This window comes from Diadema setosum, chromosome 5, assembly GCF_964275005.1.
Source record: "Diadema setosum chromosome 5, eeDiaSeto1, whole genome shotgun sequence".
Lineage (NCBI taxonomy): Eukaryota > Metazoa > Echinodermata > Echinoidea > Diadematoida > Diadematidae > Diadema > Diadema setosum.
In genome coordinates, this window is record NC_092689.1 from 32,961,932 (window position 1) to 32,975,365 (window position 13,434).

The following is a 13,434-nucleotide window of genomic DNA, read 5'->3' on the forward strand; positions in this document are numbered from 1 at the left end:
GTGGAAAAATTGCCCACTTGAATTAAGAAGCATTGTTAATACTGAAAGTATGAAACCAGACACATGAAATCCAAGCCGGTCAGTAAACATTAACCACATGTATATATGGATTTCGTCGCCCCTCCTATGAAGTGTTTTGTTTGTTTTATTTTGTTTTTGATTTTGTTTTGTTTTCACGCGTATGCAGATCCGCAGGGAGAAACGCTGAGTCATGATGCCCACGGAATGGGTGCCGCGGAAGACCCTCGGCTCTGGGTCATTCGGGGATGTCATGCTGTACGAACACAAGGTGAGTGTTGTCTGTCGCGAGTGTGTGCTCCAGTACAGGTGCAGCAATGTACTACCACACTGTTTTTATGCCTCTGCCACGAAGTGGTGCCGGAAGCATTACGTTTTCGGGTTGTCCGTCCGTCCGTCCTTCCGTCCGTCCTTCCCTCGTCCTTCCGTCCGTCCGTCCGTAATGAATATTGTGGACAAGGTAACTATCAAAACCTTTTGAGGTATGCTAATGAAACTTGGCATGTGTATTAGGTGGTGAAGTTGTGCCTATCAACTTTTGGGTGCACATGCTCAAGGTCAATGGTCAAAAGGTCAAGGTCAAATACTTAAGATTTCACTATTTCCACCATATCTATGCAATGCCTGAAGATATTTTCTTGAATCTTAGTGTATACATGTATTACCAAATTAAGATTCTCTGGTGAAAAGTTTGGGTCATGCGGTCAGAGGTCAAAAGGTCAAGAAAAAATATTAAAACTTCATCTTGTTTCTCTTTCCTTGGAAATTGTTCATGGTATCTTCATGGAACATACTATATCATATGCATGTACTGACTGGCAGTGATTATCTAGAGAATTTAGGGTTCATGGGGTCAAAGGTCAAAGGCAACACTTCAAAATTTTACTATTTCCCTCATGTTTATGCAATGCTAGCAGGATTATATTTTTTTTACACTTGGTGTATGCATGTATAACCTTACAGATATTCTCTGGAATTTTTGTTTCTTTTTTTTTTTTGCCTCAAAGGTCAAAAGGTCAAAGATCTAGTGAAAGTGCTGAACTAACTTTTTCCTCCATATCTCAGAAGTGGCTTAAGCTATCTTAAAAGTTAGTACATATTTATGCATGTTCTGCCTGACAGTGGAATTTTAGGGTCAAAGGCCAGATGAAATTAGTAACAATTTACTATTCAATACAGAAATTGCACTTTTTCTCCATACCTTGAAAATTACTCAATGCATGTACAGTAAATGTATGAATGGGTCAAAGTCAAGTTAAAGTCCTTAAATCCCCAAATACATGCTCTCCTATTCATCCAATTAAACCTACAGCTGTAGGTCAAGGAAGGTGAACATTCATCACATTTGTGACAAACTTGTCATTTTAATATTTTGCCAATTTTGTGAAAATGTAATTACACATTGTCCACATGTACTATCTAGACCTATTAGGAGAATCATGCATTATGGCGGAGGCATACCAGTCGCCATAGCGACATTTCTAGTTTTGGTCTGTTTTTTCTTATGCAAATTTCACTAGTTGGGTGCTAATTTAAGAACACATAAAAATGTTAACTCTCATCCCAACATGAATGTGATGTGCACGCCTGCAGTTCTTAAATCCATTCAGTACTGTACTCCACAATGGCGAATTAACCACTCGCGAAATTGTCAGGAAGTCTCGATTAAAAGAAAATTAGACTCGCTAATTATATGGCGTATATGGTACATGTACGAGTTGTTCATCCCTCATATTTCTTTTGACAGTTTGTGCATTGCAACAATAAATAAGAAACTGTAGATTTAAAAAGCAAGAATATATTGTACAGGTATATGGTGGACAAGTACACGTACTATGCATTGTTTGTTTGTTTTTTTCCTTTCAAATAACATTTATTCATATTTCAAACAACAAAGAAAACATCAAAATTTTCATTTACATGCATAGATTAGAGAGAAATTCAAACATAATCAAATAAATCATTTTGAAGATTAAACAAAGGTCTGCCACAACATGTTTTGTTTACTTCAAGTCTTTTCCGTAATTCTGATAGAAACATATATCGCAATCTACGTTCTCTATTATCAATGCCTTTGTAATTACGCAGTACTATAAATTTATGAATACACCAAAAGGCTATATTCATGAAATCATCTACTTCCTCTTCTTCATTGCTCTTTAACAAAAATGTAATATTAATGTCAACAGAAACATGGAAAACTTGCTGAATTAACCAAGAAATATACACATTCCAAAAACTTCTGTTCAGTTTGCATGTAATAAAAGCATGTGTTATATCCTCATCTAGCTGACAAACATCACACTTGAAATTATTACTTATTTTCCACTTAAATAAATTCATCTTCACTGGTAATAGATTATGTAACACTTTAAAATTAAATTCTTTCAACTTATTATCTTTTACTTTTACTTTAACCAAATTACGTACAAAACAATCATTCCAAATTATCTTCATCCCTAGTACTCTTTCCCAGAAAAAACAACACCTGGTGTATACTCCTTCTTGCTTGATCAATTGATTATAAAAATACTTCGATGTTACATCACATAATCTCTTTACATATTTTCCAGCTTCTAAATGTGGGGTACATATTAATGAAATATTCTGCTCTCTGTCCATAGATAGTTGAGTCAACCATATTTTCGGTATAGCGTCCCGCACTTTGAATTATAAAAAATTGCCCTTCTTTTACTATTTCTAAATTTCAATAATGACATGAGTTCTTCCACCGTTTTGTATCTCGAATATATATTTATCGAATTAACCACTCGCGAAATTGTCAGGAAGTCTCGATTAAAAAAAAAATTAGACTCGCTAATTATATGGCGTATATGGTACATGTACGAGTTGTTCATCCCTCTGTAGTCATATTTCTTTTGACAGTATGTGCATTGCATAAATAAATAAAAAACTGTAGATTTAAAAAGCAAGAATATATTGTACAGGTATATGGCGGACAAGTACACGTACCATGCATTGTTGATGTTCAGCACAGTTTGTCGTACCAAAATAATGTTAAGAAAATTGGCCAAGTCAAAGATCAGTGAACTTTTCGTAAAATTGACACAATATTGCTGCTACTTCATCTACTATCATAGGATTGCCCTTTGAAAATGTGCCTTTGTTGGGAGGGTAGAAATACAAGTAAACAAATGATTAAGTATACATGAAAAAGTGATACAAGGTCAAGGGTCACTGTATTCCCCCCCCCCCCAAAAAAAAAAAAAAAGAAAGAAAGAAAGAAGAATAAATAAATAATGATAATTCCCCAACCATAACAGTACTTCAGATAGAAATGACCTTCCGAAGTTTAATTTCTGGTGGTTAACAGCATAGTAAATTATTAGACCGTTATAAGGGAGTTCACAGTTGGGATTTGCGCATGTGCAAAATAAAGGTCAAATGAGAATGTTTGTGTATTTGCCGTTGACTTTCAAACGAAAAGAATCCTCAGGCAAATGAGGATTTGGAATGTTAAGTTGTGTGTTTCACCTTGTTAGAACGCACAGGTGAAAGTGATTCATCAATAATGTTTAACAAAAGCTGCACACGCATTTCATTGACATTGATTACAAAGGTGGCATGCTTCAACAAAAAATGCTCTGTCAAGGTCCTTTCCATGTTATTTGAAAGTCTGTGGTGTAGGGGTCAAATGAGACATGCGCTAACCATGAACTCCCTTATCTGCGTGAATGGCCACTCCACAGATTAAGGTATTAAGTCAAGTTCAAATTACCATGTCTTGTAGTAAATTCCACTTGTCAAAAGTGCAGTTTCAGTGTAAGACCTATTTGATGTTTTTGATAAAAGTAAGATTAGGAAGCTTATTTTTTTTTTTTTTTCTTGTTGGGAGGAGTAAAAGTCAATCATCAGTCGGTGGTCAAAATCAGTGAACTCCACCAAAGTGTGAATTACTAGCCATATCCTTTCAGCAGATTCATTGCAGTGATTGCATGAGAAAAGAGAGGATTAATTACCAGCCTATTGTGCACTACAGTCCAGTTAGTCAGGTTTATGCATGGGAGCATGCTGTAACACAAATAAACATTTAAATATTGTATGACCTATATAGATACCAATGTGTGATTGGTCAAAATGCTGTCACGTGACCATTTTCACAAGGATGAGAAGCGTTATATTTCATAACATGACGTAAATTACGTACAATCATCGAATATAACAGCGACTACGTTAAACAAATGGCGTTATGTCTGGAGGGGTGACGTAATCAAAAACCAATTGTTATGATGCGCGCAACATACACAGAGACACTTTACACACACACACATACACACTTACGAATGTAATCGTGACCGGTCGACCGACCACACGCACCATACCACTTAAACGTTTACAGAATGCGCTAGCGGTATGAGCATCACACTGACACACGCTACACTGCAAGCGCGAATTACGAAATTGCAACAGATTTGTTTTCGTCAAACTGGTATGGCAGCTTTGATGAGCAGCTGCGCTTCGCCTGTGAGAGAGAAAGAATTGTTGTCCTGAAAGCTATATAGAGCCTACTACTCCAGTCCATGTTAGACAGTCGTGACAGGAAAGCCAAAGGATTTCCCATTACATTACCAGAGCCTGAACTGAGTAAGTTTTATGCTACTTGTAGTATTGTACTAGCGCAGGACCTGGACCAGGGTCAGGTCCGTAGTCTAAACATCTCTTTGTATCTCATACCAGTGACCGCAGGCAGAAGAGATTAGGCCCTACATTATCAGAAAGTTCACATTCTCGTACATCACCACAAACAAATGTTATGTCAACAAGCTTGCTTTACCCAGACCAAAAGTGGCATTTGTATAGTCTTCTACAATTTTTACATCTCTCATTACAAAATCTAGCTCTACCGCTACGAAACTAGGCCCTACGTACTGTACGATTGATTAACAACTGTTCTAGAAATTACTTAGTAGGCCTATGTGATAAACAGGCAATGAAGATACAATTACAGCTGTCGTACTCCACGGAAGAACGGTACGTGAAAGCCATTGGAGTAAAGGTTACTTGTGGCTCAATTGAATACCATTAGTACTACTACTAGCGCACTGTTGTCATGCGGTACGCGCGTTCATGAATATGACTGCGAAAAGGAGTAGACCTAACATAGTTAGTCGTTTTGCTGTAGGGCCTATACAGCAGTTTATTTCTTGTACTGTAGGTCATATAATATAACAGATATTGACTTTTTCCTTCGGTAGGAATATAACATTTCATTTTCCTTGGGAAGTTATATTTTTGTCTCGGAATACTATATTTTTCCTTCGGAAAAATATAATAATGCCGACAAAAATATAACTTCCCGCGAGGATCTCAAATGTTATATTCCACCTCTGGTAAGTCAATATCTGTATATTACAAGACACGTCAAAGACATTGTTTGCCAGGTAGCACTGTCACAAGTATGAGTGTGTATTTTTATATTTTCCTAGTCAGGTGTCACACAAGTAAGTTTCCCAGCTTTTACAGGAAGAAGATAAAAAAATCAACATCAACAGGAACCAATAGTTTGATATCAGAATTCACCACAAAAAAAAAAAATCAACTTCCTGTTTCATCATACCTTGATGTGTTGTGTTGTGTGCTGTCCTTCTCCTTATGAATGTTGAGGAAATGTCGTTTTGGGTTGACGACCCAATTAGTGGTCCATTCATTCATCTCTCTGTTAGACTGTATGACATATTATCTCAGTGTAAACATACAATAGCTTTATATTTGTTTGTTTTGTTGTTGTTGTTGTTGTTTGTTTTTATACCCCCGCCACACGTAGTGTGAAGGGGGTATATACAGTTCGACCTCGATTATCCGGCCTCCTTTTATCCGGAAATCTCTATTATCCGGACGCGTTCACGCAGTGAAGGACTTTTTTTTTCATCCAAAAATTGAGAAAAAAACAGTGACTTTCATGGATCTATTTCACTAATTTCATAAGATGTGCATGATAGGTTTCTCATTATCTAATGAGGTAAAACATGTATGATTTTCACACTAATAAAGACATACTTTATTTTTGTGAAGAAGGGACTACCAACGTCATCTTGACCGTTGCGGGGTACGCTACCTGCCTAGCTGCCAGTGCACTGGGACGGCAGCTTGGACGGCAGCTATACATTAACATTGTGTCTCCCATATCCGGCCAATTCGCTTATCCGGATGAGTGCCGGTCCCGACATGGCCGGATAATCGAGGTCGAACTGTACAGTGAAGGAATCACCGCGATGTTGGTTGGGCGGGCGGTCGAAGGTGAAATTTGGTGTGTATGATGCTCTTTAAGTGTAGTTTTGCAAAATGTCCTTTGTATTTGTATCGGACAATGCGTTGCCATGGTAACCGCATGTTTTTGGGTTTTTTTAAATCCTGGAGTGAACTTCTTCCACAGTTTTCAAGCAATTGAAACCAAATTTGGTGGGCATTATGGCCCTGAGGTGTAGGTGTGTGGAACTCATAATTTTTGTGTTTGTCACACAAACCATTGCCATGGTAACCACAATTTTACCAAAACCTTGCAGATCAAATAACTTTTCCATCATTCAAGCAATTTAAGTCAAATTTAGTCTGTATCATGATATAGAAGTGTAGTTTTGCGAGACACCAATGTGTTAAGGCGAAATTTCTGTTGTACACAACCAAAGAAAACTATTTACCTTGCGTGAGCTTTCGCCTACTGTCTGTAGGCTTCATCAGACTGAAGTTGACTCGCCGTTGATGGGGTGTAGGCAGTCTTACAGTCTGAGAGAATGGGAATGTACGCTGAAGATAATTTGTATTGCCCCTCGTCACGATTCATCATGTGTTCCGCCCCCGTTGTATGTGGATCGTCTCTCTTATCCAACGTTTGAATTTGTTGCTGTCTTTGGACACGATCTTGCTCTGTTTCCAGTCAATGATGTGGTTTTCCTGCGCCACGTGATCACTTATGGCTGACTTTTTAGGAGTGAGATCTGCCTCCTTCTTTTTGGCCCTTGTGAAATATGTCTTCCCCAGTGACTCTGCCTCTTTTTGGTGTTCTGACTTCCTGACTCCGAATTTCCTGCCCGTCTCCCCTATGTAGACCTTGTCGCAATCCTTACAAGGTATTTGGTACACTACTCCTGTCGAGTCCTCAGGTGATCTTTTGTCCTTGGGGTGAACCAACAGTCCTCGTAGTTTGGTAAGGGGGCGCATGGTGGTAGCAACATTGTATTTGTTGAAGATCCTTTGGAGTGCTTCAGACGTGCGAGTCAACGTCAGTCTGATGAAGCCTACAGACAGTAGGCGAAAGCTCTCACAAGGTAAATACACTGTAGTTTTCTTTGGTTGTGTACAAAAGAAATTTCGCCAACCAGATGAACCTCTTCCAGGAACCAATGTGTTAGTTTAAGGAAAATGTGTTGCCATGGTAACCACTCATTTTTGTATCAAAATAAACCATTCAAGCTAAGAAGGTCAAATTTGGTGTGTATGATGGTCTTTAAGTGTAGTGATGCTGGGGGAAAGCATGTTTCCATTTGCTTTAAGTTTTATGCTCAGTGTCAACTCTCTAATTGTACAGTAAACTAAAATTATTCTGTTTCCAATTCGACAAGTGCACAAACTTGGTATTAACATCATTGCCCTCATGACATCACATACTATATAGCAACACTAGGGGTGGGGGTATTAATCATCTTCAGTGATGATTTTAGTTTTTTTTTTTGGGGGGGGGGAGGGGGAAAGGGAACACACCTCATTATCCAACCATAATATCAGTGAGGAATATTTAGTGCAGATACAGTTTGTACTATGAGGTGGAATAGAAGTAATTGAACAATCATTTTATAGATTAAACAGATAGGACTTGATTACAGTATGAAGGACAAGGTCTGAGATCACTGAACTCTGGCTTAAATAGCTGTGTCTTCATTAGACTGAAATTCAAACTAGTGGGCTATTTTTCAGTTTAGGAAAATAGTCCATTATTATGAAAGTGTGTCTTCATCAGCTCGAAAACAGCCTCTGGTGCTTGGGAAATTAACCGGAAGTTGACACATTGCGTAGTTTGCATCATATACTTGGCTCGCACTGCAACAGAACTCTACGTAGAGTTCTGTGGGCTCAGCGTGTGGTTTGAATGATGAGGTCAAGAAAATTTCGGGCTGATGAAGACGCAACCTAATTCATAAATCAGCCCTATTTCACTAAAACTAGACCAAGATGTGGGGGAAAACTTTCCCGATCTAATAATGCACTATTTGTGTCTTCTGTGCACAAATAGCGGGTTGAATTGATGTTAGGCTAATTTCTTATTCAAACCAAAAAATTGAGCTCTATTTTAGAACTTAGTCTGATGAAGACAGGCCTAATGTCATTTTTATGCCTCCGCCAACGAAGTGGCCGGAGGCATTGTGTTTTCGGGTCGTCCGTCCGTCCGTCCGTACGTCCGTTCGTCCGTACGTACGTCCGTCCCGTTTTGTTTTTGTCGATATCTCAAGAACCGTGAGGTGTTTTTGCATCAAACTTGGTATGAGGGTATATCCTGGGGGGATAATACATTGTTTGGATTTTAGGGTCACGGGGTCAAAGGTCACAGGCCATTTTGTGAAAAAAAAGGTTGAAATTTCATGTTTTTCTCCATATCTCGCAAATGGTTCAAGGTATCTTCATGGAACTTAGTATATATGCATGTACCGATGGGCAGTGATTATCTGGGGAAGTTGGGGGTCATGGGTCAAAGGTCAAAGGTCAAAGGTCAAGGTCAACTCCTCAAAATATCACTGCTTTCCTTATATTTATGCAATGTCTGAAGGATTTTTTTTAAACTTGATGTATGCATGTATAACCCAATATATATTCTGTGGGAAGTTTCTTGCCAAAAGGTCAAAGGTCAAAAGGTCAAAGGTCAAGTGAAAGTGCTAAATTGCACTTCTTCCTCCATATCTCAAAAGTAACTCAAGATATTATCATGAAACTTACATATTTATGCATGTTCTACCTAACAGTGATTCTCTTTGGAACTGTGAGGTCAAAGGTCAAAGGCCAGGTTTTTTTTTACCATTTGATACTGAAATTATACTTTTTCTCAATACCTTGAAAATTACTCAATGCATAAACTTATAAAAGGGTCAAAAGTCAAGTAAAAATCATCAGTTCCCCCAAATTCCTGCACTCTGACGTTTTAATCATTCATCCAATTAAACCTAGTACTAGGAAAGTGAACATTCGGCACATTTGTGGCAAACCTGTCATTTGAATATTTTGCCAATTGTGTGAAACTTTCATCACACACTGTCAAGACATTGTACTATAGACCTATTAGGAGAACCATGCATTATGGCGGAGGCATACACCAGTCGCCGTAGCGACATTTCTAGTTCATCCATAGTTTCAGCTTGGAAAGTGCTAAGGGAGTGGTACATATACTGTATGTGGTATCGGGTAGGAATGAAATTTATGGAGAACTGTGTCCTTCGAACAAAGGGGAGTTGAATAAAGGTATGCCCAATGATCCAGATCAGTGAACTTCATATACAGTGTATGTATACTGTAAAATGAAAGGCCATTTTAAGCACTTTATGGCAAATTGTGTGAGAAGGGTTAGTCATCCCAGTTCACTTCTGTAAAACGAGGAATGTTTGCATGCATTTTAATTTCGCGCAAGCCAAGATCCGCAAAATTGAAATGCATCTTGTCTACACTATGTGCATTGAATGCCAGAGGCACTTTGAGAAAATTCATGAAAATTTAATGCCGCTAAAATATCATGTCTTAGACCCCGTTTACAGTGCGAGGCTCGGCCGCGGCCAAGCCGCGGCCGAGCCCAGCCCCGCTTCAGTGTAAACGCGCAAAAGGCCAAATGCGAGGCCAAAATTGGCCTCGCATTTGGCCTCGCTCTGGAGGTGGTCTCGGCCGCGGCCGAGCCGCGGCCGAGCCCTGCCTCTTCTTGGTGTAAACGCAAACTGGGCCAAATGCGCGGCCAATTGCGCGGCCAATTTTAGTCTGGCTGCCAAACTCTCTGCCTGTATCTTTCGCTATTCAGGATATTAACCCCCTCAACGTCGAAAACTAGTATAGTTTAAGGTGGTTTTGTCCTGCAAAGGATTTTTTCCTTCGGCAAAGGCCTTTGCCCGAACGGCGACTTCGTCGCCAATGAGTTCATTTGGCAAAGGGTCTGGAAACCAGACAATACCAAATTGCGTTTGTTTACAAGCAGAGCGCCACTACGACAAAATATTGAAAGGTTTGAATCAAAAGCGCGGCCGAGCCCAGCAGTGTAAACGGACAAAATTGCGAGGCTCGGCCGCGCAATTGAGGCCGGGCTCGGCCGCGGCTGAGCCGCGGCCGAGCCCGGCCCCGCACTGTAAACGGGGTCTAGCAGTATATGGCAGTTGAATCGTGAGTACTTCGTCTTCACTGTTTTCTATGGAGGAAAGTTGGGCTGGTGAGAAATAGATGTGCATGTTGACGTGCATGTCCATTCGAAGTTAAATGTGGTGTGTACTCTACTGGTGTATGTGACTGCCCAGCTAAAAACCTACAAAAAGAAGGCCAAAATGAATTTCTTCTTTTCTACATAATACATTTTGTAGTTTAAAAAATAGTAAGCCCTGTGCTTTATGAACTTATTCAATTGGAGTGTCCTAGTCCATTCAAAAAAGTGATTGAAATAGAGAGAGGATCAGGAGGTGCTGTTTCATAGAAAAGGGAGAAAAAAGGACTGAAAGGTTAGGGTCACTCAGACATGCTGTGCATATTACGTATCAATAAAAAAAAAATATATATGGTCTAGGTTGAAAAGAAAACAAAAATGCTAATATGTATCTTGAGTTTAGTTTTCTTTTAAGGCACCAAATTTAAACAGGAAGAGAAAAGATTACTCTGGATACTTAAGACAAACTTTGAAAATTTGAGTCGGTCAGTGCTAATGACGTACTTTGGTCCATCAGACATCAGCTGGGCGGTCACTAATGGTCAGCTCTGTCAGTACTATTGTGCTGTTGTTGTTGTCTGTACTTCCAGACAAGCAAGCAGTGCATCGCCATCAAAAAGTGCAAGGTGGAGCTGGACTCGCGCATGGAGCAGAGATGGAGGGACGAGGTGGACTTCATGCAGAATCTCTGCCACGCCCACATCGTGCAGGGAGTGCAGGTCCCTGCGGAGCTGGAGTCCCAGTCCTCTCGGCTGCCCTGCCTTGGGATGGAGTTCTGCTCCAAGGGTGACCTCCGCAGGGTGAGTAGGATAACTGTGCCCCCCCCCCCCCCCCCCCGTCCCCTTACACAAAACCCAATTACACATACGCAGAAAGTCTCAGTCATAAACAAATGGTGTAAGTTGTGATTCATCCAGGTAACGATCAATAAAGGAACCAAAATTAAATCAATTCATCTGGACTTACTGTTTTACTTCCGAGAACGGTTTCACGTCCGATCCTGGACGCTTTATCAGCTCGTCTGATTTGATGGCGGGAAAGCGTCGTTGCTAATTGGCGCAGACGCACTACCGACGTTATTGTTCGAAGTCAGTCGCCGAGGAATTCTCCGGATGACAGAGCTGTACACCCGGGAGAGGTTGTGTCGCAGTCCCCCACCCTTGTTGAGGGAGGGGTTTTCGGAGTTGACGTAGACGTCTGCGTCTGCGTCTGCGCCGATTAGCAACGACGCTTTCCCGCCATCAAATCAGACGAGCTGATGAAGCGTCCAGGATCGGACGTGAAACCGTTCTCGGAAGTAAAACAGTAAGTCCAGATGAATTGATTTAATTTTGGTTCCTTTATTATTCTCGGTCATAAACTTTTTGTCTTCTTTAGGTCTACGCACTTGGAAAGGTTGACTCAGTACCCTTAACCCGTTGAGGACAAGCTGATTTTGCTCCAACATGCATTTCCCATAGACACCTGCCCATGTGTACTTGGGACTAGGCCTCAACCGGTTAAACTCCCCTCTCTCCAAATGTTAGATGTCTGCCTAGCATGGGTGTGGTCCCACACACATCTTACAACAAAGTGTTATAATATCTTTAAAGAAGGTATTCTTTTCTGGACCTTTGTGTTTTCTTTGCCAAGAAAATTTTGTCGATAATCTGGCAGGTTGGAGACTTCATTGTCGTTTGTTAGTTTGTGTTTGTTTCTAGGCATTCCTGTGTAAATTGAATTTATTAGCTTGTGTTTGTTTTAGAGCATCCCACTGTAAATTGATATCTGCATAAAATATTTGATTATTTCGGGATCCTCATACTTGAAAGGTGACCCACATTACTCGGTCTTCCACCTGTGATTGCATTCTCAATGTTTATCTTTTAGTCTGCCCGCGACACTTTTGTTTTGCCTATGAAAAGCAGCACATTCATTTGCTGCTATATTTGTATCTAAACTGGAAGTGGAGAATAAACTACACTTGAAGCAGTTAAAGTCATACTTGAGAAGAGGTTTCTTTCATGTGCCTGCATGTCGCACTCGTCGCACCCTAGAAACTTGCGGAGTTCTCCCACGTCTGCGGTCTTCCAGAGCCAGAGATCATCCTCTTGGCTCGACACATATCGTCAGCAATAGAGTACCTCCACGACAAGAGCATCATTCATCGGGACATCAAGCCGGAGAATATCATGATCCAGGACACAAACGGGAAGGTGAGTTTGGCAGTTCGCTTTTGTTTGTTGCCATGCCAACAGCAGGCCTTCGTATGTCCTTCTTGGTATGGAAGGAGAAACTCCTCCTCACCACCCTTTTTGTTTTTTTTTACCCCACAATGAGGACGAGCTGATTTTGCTTAAACAGATGTTTCACATAGACACCTGCCTTAGTTTACTTGGAACTAGTCTTAAACAGTTAAAGGTTAACATGATATTTATGTAGGGTACAACAGAACAGGTGTTTTGGTGCTGGTGCATCTGGTAATTACTTGAAGTGTGGTTACAGAAAATTGCAAGACTGAAAGGAGAATATTGCATGCCATTAGGGAGAAATTATTACATGGCAAGTGACCACACAGATTGCAAGAATTCCTTTTCCTATTCTGTAATACATTAAAAAAGAAAAAAAAAGCATAGCAACGGGGAATGTTACCATGAGTAGGCTGCAATACACCATGTTGTTCTCTTTATATAAATGTGATGCGAGCTGATCTTGTCAATTAGTGCGCCTACACCTTCCATGCAGTTTAGAGCAACAGCAGTGTAAACATGATACGTCAATGCGTGTCCTTAAAGGTAGGGAATCCCATTTGCATGCCTTAAATGAAGAGTTGTATAAATACAGTGGTATGTTGAAGAGAGTATCATTTTAGAAACTCCCATAAAGTATTGAAAGTGGAAGGTAACAGTTAGTACATTTTTATTGACCGTTAGATTTTGAATTGAATTTTTTTCGGGGCTCACCGTAAATTCCAGTACATTACTAGGCTACCTTTGCAGACCCATGCACTGCCTGTGTGTCCATCATGTATATTTTGT

General features: G+C 40.1%; 1 protein-coding gene across 1 annotated transcript in view; it reads left to right on the forward strand.

Annotated features, from left to right (window-relative positions):
- The first annotated feature begins 214 nt into the window (after positions 1-214).
- LOC140228856 (inhibitor of nuclear factor kappa-B kinase subunit alpha-like) overlaps positions 215-13,434 on the forward strand; it is an 80,123-nt gene continuing 66,903 nt past the window's right edge. Inside the window, exons 1-3 of the mRNA XM_072309126.1 lie at positions 215-289; positions 11,008-11,217; positions 12,454-12,612. Coding sequence (XP_072165227.1) covers positions 215-289; positions 11,008-11,217; positions 12,454-12,612 — 444 coding nt within the window. The remainder of the gene's footprint in view (positions 290-11,007; positions 11,218-12,453; positions 12,613-13,434) is intronic.